This window comes from Pteronotus mesoamericanus, unplaced genomic scaffold, assembly GCF_021234165.1.
Source record: "Pteronotus mesoamericanus isolate MK-2021 breed Mesoamerican mustached bat unplaced genomic scaffold, CSHL_Meso_final contig_180, whole genome shotgun sequence".
Classification (NCBI taxonomy): domain Eukaryota; kingdom Metazoa; phylum Chordata; class Mammalia; order Chiroptera; family Mormoopidae; genus Pteronotus; species Pteronotus mesoamericanus.
Window position 1 is genome coordinate 9,274,625 of NW_026555076.1, and position 21,484 is coordinate 9,296,108.

The following is a 21,484-nucleotide window of genomic DNA, read 5'->3' on the forward strand; positions in this document are numbered from 1 at the left end:
GAAGATTGCTCCTGCTCAGTCACATATGACCAGCCTTCTGTACTGTGAGGGCAGAGAGAGAGGGTGGCAGGTCTCTCCTATCATCCACACACCTTTCGGGTCCACACAAACCACAGGGATTCTTGGGTGACGCAGTTGGAAGGTATACCTTCAGGAGTGCTATCTTTGATTTTATCTTATTTAAAACGAGATAGTGGATGTTGATTGTGGGAGAATAGAAGGATTAATTTAAAGAAAAAAGAACAGGAGTGGTTAAATTTTCTCCTTGCACATACAGAAAAGTTTAAACTTGTTACATGTATAATAATCAGTCTTTACACTAAAATAATTTAATATATAGTAAGAAAGATAACATTAATGTCATGATAATACAGGAAAATATATGGTGAGAGCCATGAGAGTGATGTAAACCCAACATTATAGTCATTGAGAGCAGGAAGAGGAGATCAACATGATCAGGGCATAGAGCAAGCAAAACGCATTTTAGGGGACAGAAGAGGGTCCATCCATAATGGAGAAGAGGATAAGCTGAAGAGATTAGACTCTTCCCAAACACTGAATCAATTAATGGCAACTGATAACTAAATAAAGAAGACTCGCGACAGCCCTGGTGAACTTACTTGCGGAAGCAGTGAGCAGCTGTGAGGAGCCAGGTGTTACTGATGAGGGTGGCTCCGCACTGATGGCCCGCCCCTTTGAGCTGGAGGCTGGCCTGCCATGGCCACTCCCCTTCCACGGATGTTTCCCTTCCTTGGACAATCCTTTCTGTAGAAGTGTATGCTGGCAATGGCATGTTTGATGATGTCATCCTTAATCCACAACCTGTCACAGAAATATACATCAGCTTGTTTTCATGAAAAGGAGGAGGGAAAAGAGCGTATCCTGAAGTACATTGAGTGCTGATGCTCAGGCAATCCATTGCACCTGCTACTCTTGAACCCATTTCTAACATAGTCTCTGAGGTTATATGTAAGGGTCTTACTGATCTTATTGAGTTTCAGAAGAAATATTTACAATTATTTCAAGGCATGCAATCCAGGAATCAACTTCTGTCTCTCTACATAAAGCGCATATAGATGAATAAGTAGATAGGTAGATAATTTATTGAGCATCAAAAATGTATAGCTCCTCTATGATGATTCCCAGACGGAAGAGGGGTGAGTGAGATAGAAGAGGGTATAGGGGAGGAAAGTTGTGATGAAAGGAGACTGACTTGGGGTGGTGAACACATAATACAATATACAGATAATATATTATAGAATTATACATCTTAGATTTATATAATTTTATTAACCAATGTCACCCCAATAAATTCAATAAAAAGGTTAAAATGATGCTACGTGTTTTAGATACATTTACAACAAAACATTTTTCGGATGAGAAAACTCAGCCTTGGAAAGAGAACATAAATTGCTGGAGGTCACCCAGCTGGTAAGTGACAGAGTTGGATATTAAAGTAAAAGGATCCACACCAAAGTTTGTATATGTACTTCTAAATATACAAAAGTAGGTCATGGTTCTCCCTTGACATAAATCTATATTTCTGTCTTTGCAAAATCCTGAACTTAAACAATAATGACTTTTTAAAGTACCATATGATTTTACCTGTCTGTGGAATCTAATGAACAAACTAAACTAACAAAAACATAGAGATAGATTCATAGATAGAGAGCAGACTGATAGCCCTGGGAGGGTTGTGGGGTAGAGGGATCAAGTGAAAAAGGAAAAAAAAAAAAACCAGAACTCACAGACATGAACTGTTGTAATTGTGGCAGGAAGGGTGTAGGTGAAGGTAGAAGAGGGTATGATGATGGAAAAATAATAAAATAAGCTAAAATATATATGTACATATATGTTTTCTTGAAAGACTAGTTTTTTACAAAGTTTATTTGGATTGTCAATGGTTAATAACATAAGTTTCAAGTGTACATTCTGTAATACGTCTGAATATTGCATTGTGTGTTCATCACCTCAAATCTAGTCTCCCTCTCTTGCCAAAATATTTGACCCCCTTTATCTTCTTCATTATCCTCCTACCTCCCATTCTTTCTAGTAACTGCCTTTCAAGGTTTTTTTGTCTATAAGATACAGCATCATTAGAGTCTCACACATTAGATAAAATATAATCTCAGAATACAAATATATCACTTAAAAGTTATTTTCTACAAAAACTTTTAAGACACATTTGCTTGATATCAGCAAAGACATGCAAGAAAATATGACTTTAATATAACAAAAGCGGACAGCCCTAAGGGAAAAATATGCTGTGATAAGACCACATATAACAAAAGTGCTCTATATAAAGAAATAAAATTAAAGAAATTACCAAGAAATGTCATAACAGATATAAAATTGACATGGATGAAGTACTGAGAACAAAACTTAGACCAGACAATTGAGACAAGTGGTTTTCAGAAGTATAGAATTGTTAAAAAATCTTTCAGAATGCAGTAGAAAGTAACTTGAGCTGGAACTATAAATAGTAATTGCTATGAAGGGCAGAAAGTGGACATTCAAATAAATCATTTGTGTTCCTGAGTAAGAAAAAAAATAACAAATGAAACAGAATCAATCATCAAATTTATGGTGGAAGAACATTTCTCCAGAACAAGAAAAAACATTGTGTCTGCATTGAAACACTTTTAGTGTCCTAGTCAAAATTCAGTGAAAATACAACCACATCTATATCTCTTGGTAAACAAGTTATAAAGATCTCCTGTATTTGTTCAGAAACAAAAACAGATATCCTATATAAAAATAAAAATCACACCAGCCTTAAATTTCTATTCTATAGCAAAAATACTAGAAGAAAACAGAATATTCTGTACAGAATTTTGTGGAAAAGTTTAAAACCCAGTAACTTAGAAGACATTGAGATAAACAAAATGGAGATTCTTACATATGCAAGTACTCAGACAATATACCATTTGTATAATTTTCTTGTTTCAAATGACTTGAAGATATGGTTTAGCAGACAAAAAAGTAATGCTAAATCAATACTCAAGAGTGGGAAATAGTAAAATATTAATAGAACAGGAGATTTTAGTGATAGGTAAATAATTGTAACTAAGGGGATAAAATGGAACATAATGTTTAAAAACAATGTTAATCAACTATATAAGATTAAATGATAAGTAAAATTGTGAAGTTATTTATAAAAGACTGGAAAGTCAATTGAAGTTGAGGAAAAGAATTTAGACTGTTTTTCATCAGGCACTTGTTTTATCCTTGAGTTTTATAACTAAAAATATAAAGTTTCATATACAGATTTAACAAACATAAAGGCAAGTAAGAAGATATAAACAACATGTGTTCATAGAAAAAGGCAGAGCATAAGGGAAGAAGAAATATTTACCAAAAGCCAAAAAACATGAATGAGAACAAATACATAAGTATTGAGAATATTTGAAAATATGTTAAATGCTGCATGTTACATATAGAGAACATTCATTATATTTTAGTGTTTTTACAACCTTTTAATGGACATATATTTTTCCATAAAAGATCATAAATATGTACCAATGTAGGGACTGGTGAGGCAAAAACTGATCACAATAGATATTTTACGAAAAAGGCAAAACAGAAAAACCCAGAAAAATTTTAGCAGGAGGGAGCCTAACTAGTTACAAACTTAAAATACTCTCTGAACTATGTTAGTGTATTAAAATATAATTATTTAAATAAAATATTAAAATGTTAGAAATATAGCTATATATGTTATATCGAAAATATAATGTACTTTTTACCATAGTCTGTAAGCCAAAAAATTTTAAATTGTATTTGGTATAAATTTATAAATTTAAAAGCTTAAAAGTAATAATAATAAAAAGCTAAGTGGTTGATAAAAACATAAAATGAACAAAAATTCTTGGTACTATCTTGGTGATTATTCTGTTATTATATATATGAATATGCAGTCATTACATTGTACCCCTAAAACTAATATGGTGTTATATTAATTATATCTTAGTGAAAAAAAACTTGCTACATTTTACTAACTTTTTTTATGGCTTTTATTCATTATCTTTGCTATGAAAGAGAGAGTTAATTGTGGGTTTTGGAACTTACGGCTGTTGAGAAGATTCCTCATCTTTTTGCTGTCGATAGCTGAAATAAACAAAACACGAATTAGTTGGTATCAGAATATGTTCCTATTGTCATGTAATTTTGTTCAAATGGCTACTATAGGAAGTGTTTATTATCCAAAGCATTTATATTTCAAGAGAACATGAGATTTTTCATTGCCAAGTTATAAATAACCTTCTACTCTGATTTAATCCCAAATGATAAGTTTAATTTAAAATAAAAAGAGAGCATTTTGGTTTTAATTTTTGCTGAGAAATTAGAAACTGAAGTTAGAAACTTAGAAAAGAATGGTAAAGATGAATGTCCCTAACTGCTTCCTTTGGGAACTTCAGTACAACTCATTAAAGCAATCTCCGATTCCTATTACAATTGGTGTTCACTCTAGAAGGTGCACTAGCCTCCATGCAGTTGGTTGTGTTGAAAGGCAGCTCCAGATAGCTAAAGGCATTGCAGACCCCTCACAGCCCAATTTTCAGCCTCTGGTCTACAAAGGTGGGAACTCACATAATGCAGGTCAGTGGCTTTCGATCACTGAGGATTCTCCCTCTGATGAATATGGTGGAAGGCTGTGGCTCAACAGCAGGCGCTAGTGGCATGGAGTTCTATCATATTCATACAGCTAGTGCAGGGACCCCACCTAACACAATCTCTCCTCCACTTCATGCCTCCCTCTGTGATATCTTTTTACTTCAAATGTATCTTAAGTGTTCATTGAAGCTCAGTGTCATTTAATTTTTGGTGATTAAATGTTTGTTTTATTTTGGTTACTTGTTAGAGAAAAAAGAGAGAAGTATATGATAAGTTGCTCAGGAACGTTGACTTTCCCAAAAGAAGGATGTGAGTCCCAAATCATACTAGAGGTTTCCTGGATATTTCAATTCTCTTGATTTAACAAGAGATATTGAGCTGGCCAAAAAGTTTGTCCATTTTTTTCCCCCTGTAAGATGGCTCTGGTAGCACTTAGTTTTCTTTTGCTTCATTCAAAACAATTTTGTTAGATTATATTGTGACAGTGTTCATATCAGCATGCAGTTTTAAGAAACTTAACAAAATTGGTGAATTTTTGTCCAGCCATTTTCATATTGAAGATGGAATAAAATTCACAACATTTTGGGCATATTATGCTTTATTATTTCAAAAAAGGTAAAACGCAACTGAAATGCAAAAAAAGATTTGTTCAGTATATGGAGAAGGTGCTTTGAGCAAATGTGTCAAAAGTGGTTTGTGAAGTTTCATGCTGGAGATTTCTCATTGGACGATGCTCCACTGTCAGGTAAACCAGTTGAAGTTGATAGTGATCAAATTGAGACATTAGTTGAGAACAATAAACATTATGCCATAAGGGAGATAGCGAACATATTTAAAATATCCAAATCAATAGTTATCAGTGAAAATGAAAAATGTGTCTCTTATTTTATAGAAAAATACCTTATTGACTTTTTGGCAAACCCAATATCTGTATGGCAGAAAAAAAATGCAATAGAATTTTTACCACAAAATTTTATGACTAGATTTTATTAAATATAGCCATAGAATACCGTTAGTTTTATATTAAATCAATGCATATAATAAAAATTCAGTGTACATGACCAAGAAGATTGAAAAGAAATTTTTTATTTGTAAAATGAGAAAGTCTACACTTTAACATTCCTTTGATGTTAGATATTTTACTTTAGCATACATGATCATGCATTAAAGGCAATCATATTATCAGAAATTGAGATTTAATTTGAGATCGCCATTTATAATGTCCTGGAAAATACCATGTTTTGTTTTGGAATATAACTGATAGATAATAAAGGTGAAAACCGTACTCTTCATTATTACTAATTACTTCTTGAAAAACTTGTGTTTAATGTGTATGGGGATTACATCTCAAAATGTATTTACAGGAAACTCCTGTAAAAACATTTTGAGATGTTTCTTAACATCTCTTTCTTAAATTCATGGTTGCTGGGAGAGGAAATATTTTCAGTTCCAAAGGATAAGTCTTATTTTTTTTATATTAAGTCAGAAGTAACTGAACTTTGAAATATTTAAACAGAAGCAATGAACAGAGCTGAGACACCTATGGTATGTGAGACATATGCTAGAGTTTGGGGGGAGGGATAAGAAAATAAAGACAAAGTCGCTGACAATGACACTTAAAATCTTATTTGTAACACATTATTTAACTCTAATTATGTATTGATATAAAAAACAGAAATGCCTCTCAATTAAAATTGTAGCTAGCTTTGAGACTGTCTTAGTTTGAGCTTCATAACTTTTTGAACATAATTTTCTTCCACTTTTGAGGGAAAATATAATAATTTTCCTCATTTTGTTTTGTAAGGAATCAATAAAGAGATAAAGAAAATATTTTAAATTGGAAATAAGCTGGAGAACCACCTCCCAGTTCATGTCAATTTTTCTTTCTACAGGAGTAAACCTTCATAAAGATGTCTATTGCGTTGGTACTACAGAAGCTAATCCTCAGAGCTAACCTGCAAAGACCAGCTCTGGCCCCAAGCCTTGCTAGTCCTGTGTCTTACACCTTCCTTAAGTCTCAGATTCCTTAAAATGATGAAACTAATGCCCACTCTTCTATGTTTTTGAAAATATATAACATGATAATACATGGGGAAAATGTAGAAAGTATAGAAGAGACCTAAACCAAATATAAAAAACAAATATTCATAAAACTAAACTTTGCCTCATAGTGAATTTTTTATTTTAGTTTTATTCCATACTGATATATGCATATCACTGGTGAATTCTTCAAATGAGAGAATACATTGACTTAAATTCTTATGAAAGGATTGCAAGAGAAGGGAATCATGAAGGTGGTAAAAGAACTTACATGTAAGTGTAAATGATGGTGTGTTTATAGTCAAAGGCAACTGTTTTGTCTTCAGATTTTGATATAAAATATTCTCAATTCTTTTCCTGATTTGTTCAGCAATACCAGTAGATGGGTATCGAAACATGAGCACTATAAGAATGTTCACACCATTTTTATCTGGACTAAAGAACAAAAAAGAAGATAAATAAAGATAATAATAAAGCCAGTTCTCTAATCATTAATTATTTTTAGGTGTTAAGATTCACACTAAATTTAAAGTAATATAATGGATGGCATATGTGTATATCATATTCCTAAATTATCTCTTGAAATACTGATTAAGATATACAACTGAAAAATATATTGTTCTCTGCCCTAACTTAGCTCATAGTCTGGAGGAGTTATGGGAAAAGGAGATATTTATGAACTCATGCTTTACATGCACTTAAAGGATTTGTTCTTTAAGGTAATTTGAGCCAAAGGTGTAACCATCATTATTCTTCAGTAGTGATGTGGAAAAGACAATGCTTTGTGTTCACCAAACCCAGGTATCTTTGCCTTATGAGCACAGATCTAGATTTCATTTCCTAGCCTTTCTTTCAGTTTATTGAAACTCCCTAGTGAATTCTAGACAATGGAATGTGGGCAGAAATGATGTACCCCACTTCCAGGCCCAGGCCCTAGAAACCTCCCCTTCTACCTTCCATGACTTCACTCTTCCTGTATCTGCCAACCAGATGCAGAAAACCCAGGGGCAAATCCTGCCATCCCTGCCAGCACCCACATCCCCTGCTGCCACTTCTGACACTTTGAATTGAGCCACCGAAATGAAATAAACTTTTATTGTGTCAAACCATTTGGTGCTTGGTAGGTTGATGATCAGTTAATGCATGTTTGATAAGTAGATGGTTAGAGAAAGAAGTTATAAAAGGAAATCTATAGATCAGGATTTCAAATATATTAATTTATACTATAATGTGTAGGTCTAAGAAGCCTCTGCTGCCTTTTGATAATGAATTTAATTGGAAACATATAACCAATAAAGGAAGGAAGGAGAGGATGAAGAAAGGGAAGTAAGGAAGGGACAAATGCACAGAGCAGAGAGGTAGATAAGGCAGGAGCTCCTCAACCATATGCATATTTACTTTACCATCAAGAAGTAAAGCATACAAATAAGTACTACAAATACACATATTTATATATTGATTGATATCCATAGAAAAAATTTAGTAACTTTCATCAAAAATGGGTAGAAAAAATATATTATTCTAATAAATGCCAAGCCTCAGATGGGTTCTAGTAATTTATCTTAGTCTCTGACAACAAGTATATTATCAACTTATGAATTTATTGATATTGCCTTTTATAGGAGTGTAAATATGAAAGTATGAAAAAATTTAAAAATAACAATTGAAATATAATGGCATTAAAGAAAACCTTATTGCAGAGAAAGTCATAGGCTGGTTGTTGGGTAGGCTTAAAATGAGTTCAATCAAAAAGAACTGGACTAAGTTCCACTGAGCCCCTCACTTAAGGAACAGGGTATGTTGGCAGCACCATCTTGCCTCTTCCTGCATTATTTTTCTCTTGGAGAGCACTTTTATTTTTACTCCAATAAGTGACATTGTCTCTTGTCATAGAGCACTTTACATCTTTCTATTAAAACTGGCAAATGGCTAGGCAGTATCAACTGGGCTGCTCAAGATTCATCACATCTTTGTGTTCCTGCAAACATTTGTTCATGGGAGCTGAGCATTTGTGTTGATTCAATGCTTCTTAATGTACTGGTTTGAAGTTGCAAACCAAGATTACCTACCTTATTTTGATAACATGAGATTTGATAAACCGACCTGCTCCAGAAGAACGTCGAAATATCCTAGACATCTGATTAGAAAAATTTTAAAAAGTATTAGTTTTAAGAAAAATGTTATGCCTTGTCTTATCTAGAGACGTGAGGCATGACAAGGATTTCAGTTTATTCTCAGATATGTGCACAGGCTATTCATTGCAATCAGACTAAATCAGGCTCTAGTCCTTACAGAACTGAACAACCTTAACAAAACCGTTCAATTTTGCTGAACTCCTGAAAAATAGGATAATAATTATATCTACCTCATAGAGTTATTTTGAGGATTAAATGAATATATATCACACATTTCAAACCTTGCCTGACATGTTGTAAACTATTGATAATGGTCATTGGGATTATCATCAAATGAATTAAAGTATCGGTGCTAATTTTTAAGGCAGCATCCTCACTTCTAAGAAAACCAGCTGTAAGTTATCCTTATTCTCAATCATGGCATCTAGTCCATTATTGATATTAATTTGTTGATTTCTTAAATGATTATCCTATTACTACAGCGTTTGACATAATATGTAACAACATCTACTGTGTGACAATCACACCTTCACTTGTTAGTCATCTCTCTGTGGCAGGTGTGTTTCACAACTGGTGCTAGATTTAGAAGCAAGTTTCACCACTCTCCATACTGTCAGCATTTTGTTACTAGGCTTTTCCAGTCTGAACCAGTGAAAGATTTTGAATGTTCAGTGAATTGATTTCCCAAAGGGTTCTGATTTCCAAAAGACTGTTAAGTTGCTGCCTTAGAGACAAAACAACAACAACAACAACAAAGCAAAAAAACATGAACTGAGAGTCAAATATTACAGGTCCACGTAAGTTTACATAGGCCCACATCACTGATTAATCTTGCCCCCCAATTACTGTATGCTCTGGGAAGAGGGAATATTGCCTTCTTCCCCATAAGATTCCTCCTTCTCCTTGACTCTTCTAAACTAGTAACAATGCTCGGTAGGTCTTACCTCCTAAAATATTGATTCTACATCCTTTCCTGCAATCCCTCTGCTATGGTCTAAAATAGGTTCCCTTGAAACTTGTGCCTTTGCAGCAGTCCCTTCACTGGCATGTTTATGTGGTCCTCTTCTATCTTTCTTCTCCTCAGTTGTTGCCCGACAATGCTGGCAACAAGGATATTTCTAAAGTGCAAATCTGAGTATGTTATACCCCTGCTTCAAGCCCAATGTCTCCCTCCATCTGAGCTCCACAGTCCTATCCTTTCATTGGCCCTTGGCCCATCCCTATATTCCAGGCCTATTCTCCTATCTACTGAATGGCTGGTTCCTTTCTAAGACCGATAAACTTGTTCACACCTCTATGACTATACACATTCATTTTCGTCCTCCTACAATACATTTTTTATCTCAGGCAAATTTCTTCAGTGACAACTCTGTTATTCTTCAGAAACTTCAGTGACAACTAAGTTATTTTTGACTTGCCCTCCTCAAACAAAGTTGAACCTTCCTTTATCTGGGCCACCACAGCATCTTGCTCATGATTCTCTTACAGCGATTATCATGCCAGTTTGCAGTAGTGTTTTTCCCACCCTAGACTGTGAGCTGCGTGACTGCTGGGAGGGTGCCTAATTCATTTTTTGTATCTCCAGAATTTGGTACATTGCTTGGCCCACAGCAAACACTCAATGCATGTTTAATGAATAAACCCATGAATAAATACATGAGTAAATGAATAAAGTACCAAATTTAAAGGGAAGAGGATAATAAAGCATTGTTTTGGTTTTATCAGCAAATCATGTTGCCAGATGTTTAGTAGAAATCCATGGGAATCGAAAGTAAAGTAGAGTAAAGTAAGGTGAGAATCCCCCCAAGACCCCACAGGTGACCTCCACAGGGATGGTCATTCCAGGGGTTTGAATCAGTTCCGAGTTATATTTCTTATGATTTCACTAAGCTCCTCTGAGTTCATTTTATTTTCATTTCTCAAGGAACAGGGAGAAAATCTGAGTTTAAGGCCTCCAACATTTTATATAAAGGTCATATGAAAATTTTAACTGTGTATACAATAGCCCTTTGGAAAAAGATCAAGATCCTGTCATATAAGAGTATGAAAAACTACAAAGAATCTCTTCAAACAAAAATGTGATATTAATAAAATGATGGTTCCCTGAGGTGTCAACCTCCATTTAAAAAATTGGTAGATTCTGATACAGTATAGTATTGATATAACCACTAAGAACAGCTTACATGTATTAATCCCATACTACATGGTAAGCATTGGACTGATTGCTTTGGTTAAAACTCACACAACCTCATGAGGAAAGTATTTATTTATCCTCAAGAGCCCCATTGTATAGATGAATTAACTGAGACTCAGGACACATAAGTCAACTTGTCCACAGAAAGTGGTGTTTCTGCACTATGCTATGCAGCTTAAACTAATATAATATTGAATGTCAACTGTAACTGAAATTTTTAAAAAATTAATGAAAAATATACAAACAAAAATGCACATGTATGTGGGGTATTAGGAAAACATAACCAAGTCTGAAGTTGTAACAGCACAGTGGTTAAGCACATTGTCCATTTGTGAAGCTGTCTCTTACCAGGCAGTGATTTTAGAAGCATCATTTAGCATCTCTGTGCTTACGCGTCCTCGCTTGTAAAAAGGGAATTATACAATCATTACCTTGTAAAGTTGTTGTAAAGTTATAAAGCATGAGGAACAAAAACAAAAGAAAGTAGGAGTTTTGACACAAAAACCCAGGGAATCGGGCACTAGGTTTTGTGTTCCTAAATCCAGTAAGCGATACTGACAATCCTGTGTTACTTACATACTTGACAACAGATGTTTGGGTGGATGCCAGGTCAGGAAACCCTTAAAAAGGCCTCAATACATCTTTTATTTCCTGACTCTAAGTCTCATAAAAGGTAACTTTTTGGGAGGTTGCTCTTTTCTGCTTCTCAGTTGAACAAGGCTAAGGGAACTGTTGCTCTCTAGACACCTATTTATTGTAAGCAATTTCTGGAAATGTTTAACACATGTTTATGTTTTTCTAATAAAAACTAATTAGTATTACTTTTAGTCCAAATTACAAAAATTAATTGTATCCTTCCCTGTTTATGATTCAAACCATAAAGAACAAATCATTTTATTGGAGATTATTCTATTTCAAACAAGAGTGTGTGAGTTTATGGTAAAACAGAAAAGCTCTCCTTAAGATCATATACCAATTGTAGTCTTTGGTTTGAACTACCAACATTAAAAAAAAACAACAACAAAACCTAAAAAACCCTGATATAAAATGTTTGAAACAAACTGTGGCTCTGCCTGATAGGACACCCAGTTACTGTCTCTGGCAACACTGAGCTTTCCCCTCTGGCTGGGAACTACATGCAGGTTGTCCTCATGGAAGATGAGTAGTTACTAGATGCCAACTGGTGGACCCCTTTCCAGGTCCACCTATGAAAATAAGCCAGGCAAACTCTGCAGGTTTCCTGTTACTATCAGGGAAATATGTACCAGCAGAGGGCGAATATACCAAGAAAATGAATCCCATTTCCCTTTTTTTCTCCAAGAAAGCTTCCTGCTAGTTAAAAGGGATTTTCCTTCCTCTGAACTAAAATGAACTATGATCATCTGGGTCATATATTTGATGATTGTATTCTGCACTGTGGCAGCTTCCATACTGTAATATCATCTTTTTAACTCATCAAAATTTTTAGTTTCTATTCTTTTCCATGCATAAACTTCCATATATAAGCCATATTTTAGTCCAAAGCTTTGTGGTCCCTGGACTCACAGACCACAGAGATAGACAGTAATGAATAAAAAGGCAACTAGTATAGTAAAGTCATACAGCATAACGGTAGGGGGGTCAATAACAGGAAGTGGTTGTCCATGGAGGAGACATTTCAGTGATACCTGAAGGACCAAAAAAGAGTAAGCTACAAAAAGAGCAGTGCTATGGGACAATCTCCCAGGTAGAAGAAACAGGATGTACAGAGAATCCAAAAGAATGTCAATATAAGTAGAGAAGAGTGAGCAGGAGGAGAGTATAAAAGTTAGAGGAAAAACCCTGACTGCTATGGCTCAGTGGATTGACTGCCAACCTGTGAACCAAAAAACCACCGGTTTGATTCTCATTCAAGGCACATGCCTGGGTTGTGGGCCAGGTCCCCAGTAAGGAGCACACGAGAAGCAACCACACATTGATGTTTCTCTCCCTCTCTTTCTCCTCCCTTCCCCTCTGTCTAAAAAGAAATAAATAAAATATTTTTTAAAAAGTTGGAGGAATAGTTAGAGCCAAAACATTCAGGTCCTTGGAGACCTTCATGAGGAGCTTGGATTCTCTTTTTTTTTTGTCCCCCCAGGAAATTGTTGGGGTATTTTTTTTTTTAGTTTGTCAGTTATAATTGAAATTCAATATTATTTTAAATTAGTTTCAGATGTATAGGACAATGGTTAGACATTTATGTAATTTATGAAGTGACCCCCCCCCATAAGTCTAGTATCCAACTGGCCATAAAAACAATGAAATCTCACCATCTATGACAACATGGATGGATCTAGAGAGTATTACACTAAGTGAAATAAGTCAGACAGAGGAAAACAAGTGCTACATGATTTCACTTATATGTAGAACCTAAAGAACTAAATAAATGAACACACAAAACAGAAACAAACTCATAGATATAGAAGAGCTTGAATTTACTCTAAGAACATGAGGAAGCCATTTATGAAGTTTTAAACAAAATAATACTGTAATGTGTTTTTAAAGGATAATTCTGGTTGCTCTGTAGACAAGATATTAGAGGGAGCCTGATATGAAGCCGTGATTACTGTGAGTTGCCTATATGAAGAAAGATAGTAGTTGGATCTAGGATGGAGACAGTGAATTAGAAACAGAAACATGACATGTGAATGGATTAGATATGAGGATAAGGGAAATGAAGGTATTTTGGCAGGTAGACAAATAGTGATGTCATTTGTTGAGTGGAGGAAAAAAGGGGAATAAGAGAATGGGATGGGGAAGCAACTTTCAAGAATTGGATTTAGATATGATAACTTTGAGGTACCTGTGAGAGATTCAAGTGGAAATGTTACATAGAAAATGAACCTTACAAGTCTGGAGTTCAGAGAAATCTGGGTTAGTGATTAAAATTTTGGAATTAGAGCTACTGTATATCTGTCAGTACTTCCCCATATTTTTCTGCTGAGAGGACCCCTCCTTTCCTATAGAGAAGTCATTCTGTATCATCCATATAGAGCTAAATTTGTTCCCCCTTCATTGCTCACACAGATAGAACAGTTTTACCCCCTTAGTCAAAGTGATTATCATAGAGATGGGCAGATATTCCAAATTTGGTCAAGTAGATTGGTTTTCCATACTTTCCCCTAGGAAATATTATGGGAAATTATCTTTTTCTGCTTCAGTAAATAACTTGGGAATATGTAGCTATTAATATCTTATCTTCCACATGCACAATAATTTTTTTTTTAATTAAAAGCCTCAGGACATTGTTTGAGCCTCTGAATTCAGCCATACCTGAAGCCAGGTAAATCTCTAGATTTTCCCAACAGTCTTATCCTTTCTTCTTCCTTCCTTCCTTCTTTTTCTTTCCTTCCTTCCTTCCTTCTTTCTTTCCCCCTTCTTTTCTTTCTTCTTTCCTCTTTTTTTCCTCCCTCCTTACCTACCACTCTCTTTCATTCTTGCTTTCTTTTTCTCATTAATTGGGTTTCTGTTATTTTCTACCAAAAGTGTCCTATTCAACATGGGGAAGGATGAGATCATTTATGGAGCAAAAAAGAAAGAGAAGCAAGGAAAGGATCATGCCTTGGATGATCTGGAGGCCTAGATAAATGGGACTTCTACTGTTTATAATCACATGTAAGCAAATAGAGCTTTTCTTCTTAAGAAATCTTTTAAGAAGCTGAATTTACTTAAATGATTATAAATTGTGATAAAAGAGAAATTTTAGCAGATATTTGTTTCCTACCCATCCCCCAGCTTCTATAAGTCTTGATTGAAAACAGCTCACATCTATGGGTCAAAAAGTGAAGCCAATGTTTCATAGAGGATATGGAAAATATCAGAACTTCTGTTTATGTTTATTTTTATGTAAACAAACAAGGTTTTCGAGCACTGGCCCTGAGCTTTGGAATAATACCAGGAGTGCACTAACTAACTGATGTTTTCTAAAACAATGTGGAGATCAGTTTGAGGCATGGAGTGGAGGGGTGGAGGGTTGGGGGGTGGGATGGAAGATGGACAAAATAGATGAGAGCAGTTAAATGGTAAAAACGTTCATTCATAAAATAAGTCATGGGGATGTAATGTACAGCATGGTGACTATAGGGAATAATACTGTATTGTACAGTAAGTTTTCACAACATTTTTGATAGGTTTTGTGACTTTAAGGGACACCAATTTTACCATAGGTTAATTGATATAAATAAGAGCTAAGTTTCTGTGGCATCTCATTATCTTTATAATGAAATTACATTATTGAAGGGCCTTCTGTATATTTGAAAATTGCCAAAAGAGTAGATCTTAAAAGTTCTCACCATGATTTAAAAAAATATATAACTATGTGTGATATTAAGTAAAAAATGTATAACTATGTGTGATATTAAGTAGGCTTATGGCGGTGGTCATTTTGCAATAAATACAAATATCAAATTGTTATGATGTACAACTGAAAATGTTATACACCAAATATATTTTAATAAAAAATAAAATAATCTGAACATAACTCTGAATAAACCCACTGACCAATAAGTTGAGGAAAAAAAAGAATTGTGGCAACATAATTGTAAAAAAATACTGGTATATTAAGTGGCAAGCACTAAATAGCTATGGAAAGGAAAATAACATTTATTGATTTTCAACATTTAAAATTAACCTATGTAAAAATAACTGAATAAAATGCAAATACTTCCCTACATTGTTAATAATTCAAAGAAACTTGAGTGCAATGATTGAAGTGTTAGAGGGCTAAATATTCATCTTTTAATTAAGAGATAGTGTCTATAGATAATCATAGACACATTACTTTTCTATAGACAGATTACTTATCTTTCTCTAACAGCTTTCATAAGCTAAAAGTAATATACTCTAGGCCAAAATACTTATTTTCTAAACAAATCTATGGTTTCCATAGACATGCTTCTCATGAGACCAAAAAGTGGAAGACTATTTTACTTGACTTTCTGCTATAATAGGTAATGATTTAATTTGACTAAAATAGTTTTTAAAAAATATATAAATGTTTTGATAAATGCATAAGTTTTCAAAGGCAACCAAAATATTTGAGGGCTGTTACTAATTTGAGATTGATATCTATTCAAGACACATATCCTTGTATGTAACCCTTTACATACTTTTAAAAGCAAAATTTTAAAAAATGATAGAGCAAATATGGCTATCCTAATTCTTATGTTAAAAAATGATAGAGGAAAATGAATCAAGAAAGAAAATCAAGTTAAAAATAGGAAAACATCTGTTTCAACCCGAAATCTCCTGAGGTGCTAATTAGTCACTTACTCTCATCTACATACATTTAATAGTACAGTATTTTATTTTCAATATTTTACATATATTAAGTTATTTAATACTAATAACTATATAACCTAGATACTATATTTTCTTCATTTCACAGAAAAAAAGATAGAGGCATGGGAAGTTAAGTACCTATGACAGCTGCATTCAAAGTGAGACCAAAAAACACACATAAACTTTAAAAATTTCTATTGGACTTACCAATCTCTCAATCTGATTACTCCTTTGTGTAAACTCTTTTGAGGTTTTTATTCCATAATTTTCTTTGTATTTTATGTTTGTAACTTGAAAAGAGGCAAGGTAATAAAATGACTTATCATCTGGAAGGTAAATAAACAAAAAAAAAAATCCATATGTAAGTATAATCAGTTCCTTGTCCCCTAAACCCAGGAAATAGGCTTACTATAATGCAGCCTATTTCTTCTCAGTACAAAAATTATTGTGAATATTTTTTCAAATATTATGTAATTTCATCATTATACTCAGTTAAAACAGAAAATTCAGCCTCAGATTATACTTTCGTAATACCTCATGTATAGCATTTTTGCATATTGAATTTTTCATACAATTGGACATGCAATGTACAATGGAAAGTAAACAGTAAAAGCAATTGTGGAAAGTCATATAAAATTATGATTGTTCAAAAAAAACACCAATGTTCCCAAAGAATTATAGTATAGGTGTATCATAGCTAAGCTGTATTATGAAGATACATTGAACAGACTATCAGTTTTTTTTCTATACCACTGATAAGCTTAATTAAATAGAAGCCTATATTTATTGTTTTTTACATTCTTTTTGTCTATTCATTTCTCAGTTCTCTGAATTTTTGACCAACACGGCACTGAAACTGCCATTGAAAGGGCTACAGTTGTAATATTAAATGTCCACCTTTTCTTTCTTTCTTTCTTAGTTTCTTTGCAGCCTTAACTATGTTCTCTGAAACTCTATTTAGCATTATAAAGCCATCTTCCAATATTCTTCCTTCCTCCCTGGCCACTCCTTTTCAGGTACTTTGAAGAACTCTTTATTCCTACTTCTATCCTGAGCCACCCAATGTTCTATCCTTGTCCTGGTCTTGTCCTCTCAAGTGATCTTAACTATAAAAGCCTCAACCATCAACTATTTGTTGATGTTAAAAGATAAACCAAGCCACATTTAAAATTTCAATTTCCTTATGCAAACATCAATTCCAATGAGACAGTGCCAAATCAAAAGTAGTTAGGAGCACTCCATGGACAGTAATTAAGGGATATTTTTATAGATAACATGCAGGGGGGAAAAGCAAGGATATTATTTGATTGGCTACAGCTTAATTAAGTGGTTGCTTTATCTGAGAAAACTTGCTTTGGATTGGCTGTTTCTAAGCTTCATTTTCTCAGATAAGAGTGCATTGACTCTGATTTAGGTTTTGGTTTGCTTACGTAGGCTACCAAGGTATTAGAACCACCTCAGTTCAATGATCTCCCTGTTTTAATTACTTGAACAACTGATGACTCAATATCTGTATTTCCAGACCTGATTTTTACCATGAGTTTCAATTCTGTAACAACTGACTCCAGGGATTACTCATTGGACATTCAACAGGCATCATTTATATTTCCAAAGGGAAATAATTATTTACCTCTTCCTCTACTCAAACCTGCTCTACTTCTTATGTTTTCTGTCTTCATAAACACTGCCATCAATCACACCATCACCCAAAGCTTGGCTTCATCCTCATTTCCAATATTAAATCAATCTTGTAGTCTCTTATTTCTATGGGTGCAACCCACTGATAATTCTCAAATCATTTATCCCATCCAGAAAAGCTACAACTTTAATTCAAAATCAGCCACTCAGTTAATGTATATCCACACCAAATGACTTTTCTATAACAAAAGAAGTCACCCTGTCTAGATAATCTATTTTAAATACTACCATCACAATCTACTTCATCACCCAGACAAGAAATTTTGGGGTAATCTTTGATCTCTTCCTAATTAAACAGCAAGGTCTGACAATGCTATCACTCAAATTTTTAAAATCCATTCTCTATTCACAAATGCTACTGCCACCAGTGTTCTAGTTCATTTCCTCACCATTTATTGTCTAGAAAATGTAATGGCTTTCTAATTATTACCTGGCTTCAAGTTCTGTTTTCCTTACATCTATTCCCCACATAGTTGTAGAGTCATCTTTTTCAATTAAAAAAAATTGATCAAATTGCTTCTCTAACTAAAATACTTTGATTTTTCTCCATTTCCTATAATAAGGAGTCTCAACTCTGTGATGATCTACATAGGTTTTTCTTGACCTAGATTCTGCCTACCTCTTGAGCATATTCTTCACCACCTTACCTTTAGGATTTATGTTAAAACTACAGCAATTTATATGCATTTATCAGCATTAAACATGCTGATTTTTTGCATTTCAAATGGAGTCACTATTTCAGGTAATACGAGTAAAGAGACCAGTAATTTAGCTTCTTAGAAAGCAATAAATAAATAAATAAATATTCAAAATTTTTAAGTGCATTCTATATGAGAATGTGCTCAGCACCCTAATTTTTAATTAGATTTACTAATTAGTCATTTTAAACATTTCTCAAATGATAAATGCTATATGAGAAACTTTGGAAGTAACAGATGGGTATACATAAGATAATAAAAATAATCTATAACCCTAACATCTAGAAGTAACTTATATTATTATTTTTGCCTATCTTTCTTTTTAGAAAATATTGTTTTAATTGGCTGAAGTTTGATGAAATAAAAAAGTAACATTCCACAACTAGCATATGGTGGGTTTGAAATTGGAACATTTAGATCTGACTCTGAATCTCATGATGGAATGCATTTCCTACATTCCTGGAAGCGGAGCCAGTCCTGAAGAATGAGGAGACAAATGATGCTGTCCTAATTCTGGCTTTACTTGCAGATTTCAAACAGTAAGCTTTAAAAAATGGCTTCAGAAAGTTGAGTTACTGGATTTTGTGAAAATACAATACTAAAGACTATGTTCTTCAAAATATTTTGTGCAACTCTTTATAAAAAAGAATTGTATTCACACCATAATGAAAGATGTACTAAGAAATCCTAAATAATCCTGAAAAAAATTAACCAGAATCATGAAAATGTTGAAAAAAGTAATTTACTATATAATTCTAGGTAACTGAAAAATAAACACCAGATTACTGGGAATTTCAGTTTTTGAAATTTTCTAGTTATTTTCATATTTCATGTAAATGGTTGTGGTGATTTCATTCATTAATATTAAAAGATTCTTATACAATTATGTAAGTATCATCATTATATATATGTGTGTATATATCTATATCTCCCATAAAGTATATGTTACAAATACTTTATACCATAAACTCATACAACTGACAATAAATATATATCTAGAATACAGAAAGAACTACCCAAATCAATAGGAAAAGAAAGATGACAATAAACAAATGGAGAAAAGATTTGAACAGGCACTTCACCAAAAAGGGAAGTCTAAATGATCAATTAATACATGGATGGGTGTCCACTGTGATCAGAAAAACACAAATTAAAAGTACAGCGACAGTACTACAATGTACACCAAATTAGCAAATATATAAAGGTATGCCAATAGCAAATATCAATATGTATATGTGAAGCAACAGGAACTCCTATGCAGTGCTGATAGAAATAGCTTATTATTATTCATAAAGTTAAAAAAAATCACATGCTCAGTGGCCCAGCAATTCTACATCTGCATATGTTCCCTATACAAACTCTAACACATGTGTTCCAAGATATATGTATAAGAAGGTTCATAGCAGTATTGTTTAACATCTAAAACCTGGAACCACCCAAATGTCCATGAACATTTGAATAGATACGTCAATTATGGCATGTTTAAGACAATGGAGTATTAGTAGTCAATATTGAAAAAAGATGGGCTAATGCTATGTACAAAAAAAATAAATAAATAAAGGCTGACTCCTGCAACAGTATTGAGTAGAAACAAAGCTCAGAAAATACATGTAACATTGTTATACTTTTTTATGTTCAAATAGGGATTTTAAAATATTTTATTTTCTTTTAATTAAATAATAAAGGTGAATCGAAATGGAAATTCCAAGGATAAATAAGAATCCAACAGTTAAGTTGTAAGTCATAAGATTCTGTAAAATTTTAGGCAAAATTTCAGTTACCAGTGATTATAAATATCAAATGAATCTTGGTTGATTGTCATTTGGTTTAACTGTGGTACTAACAATCCATTTTTGCACTTAAGGTGAAGCTAGTCCTAAGGTTTCTCTTGTTCCCCTGTGATGAAACAATCTCTTTTCCCTTCAAAAATAATGTTTGGTCTTTAGCCCTTTAAAATATTTTTAGGTAACTTTTCTCATATCATCAACATTTCTTGGGGTAACTCAATGTGTTGATTTTGAGAAAAGTATGTTAAACTCAGCACATGATGTGGTTTGTCTTTACTGTGAAGATAATCTTTCATTATTCTTTTTAAGTATGTATTTCTTTTAGCTGTGTCTATATTGCAGGTTTAACTGGGTAAGAATATGTAACAAAGAGTTCAATACCAGAGCAAACTATAATTTAACATTAGTAAAAGATTAGTAATTAAAATGTTAATATCATGCAAATGGCACTTTTTATACAACAGAGAACTTTAGGATATTAAGTAATGGAACTCTTAGGCAATAGAAATGTGACCTGGATACTTACCCTCAACAACAAAATGAGTAACAATGCCAATTGTAATTCCTATGATTGCTGCAATTACCAATGTGAAAATAGCTAGCCGGACAGGGTCCCAAAATTGTTGCCTTCTTTGATATTCAACTTGTGGGTAATCAGCTTCTGAAAATTCAATTGGTCTGTGATAATAGAAGGAAATAAACAATAAAAAGTAAGACAGGATAATGTTCATTATGGCTCTACCCTATGTTCACTTGCTTTATTATTCTACGAAAATAGTTTATACTGCTAAATAACAACAGGATACTTAGATACTGAAAAGAAAGAACATAAGGTTTTAATTTGCATACACTTCCCCAATGTGCCAGTCACAATATAAGCTTTAGTTAAAGCTCTACTGATGTTGACATTCAAATGGGAATATCTTCCCACTTCATTCTCTCTGAAGTGCTGACAACTTGAAATGTGGGAGATGAAATACAAAAACTCAATTAAAGAACAGCTAATTTATAAATAATATT

General features: G+C 33.4%; 1 protein-coding gene across 1 annotated transcript in view; it reads right to left on the reverse strand.

The window, feature by feature from the left end:
• The window catches only part of LOC129065514 (transmembrane protease serine 11F-like), a 98,217-nt gene that overhangs the window by 6,361 nt on the left and 70,372 nt on the right, over positions 1-21,484 (reverse strand). The window contains exons 3-8 of the mRNA XM_054566746.1: positions 20,991-21,142; positions 16,489-16,607; positions 8,724-8,791; positions 6,926-7,089; positions 4,069-4,107; positions 621-822 (exon numbers count right to left, since the gene is read on the reverse strand). Coding sequence (XP_054422721.1) covers positions 621-822; positions 4,069-4,107; positions 6,926-7,089; positions 8,724-8,791; positions 16,489-16,607; positions 20,991-21,142 — 744 coding nt within the window. The remainder of the gene's footprint in view (positions 1-620; positions 823-4,068; positions 4,108-6,925; positions 7,090-8,723; positions 8,792-16,488; positions 16,608-20,990; positions 21,143-21,484) is intronic.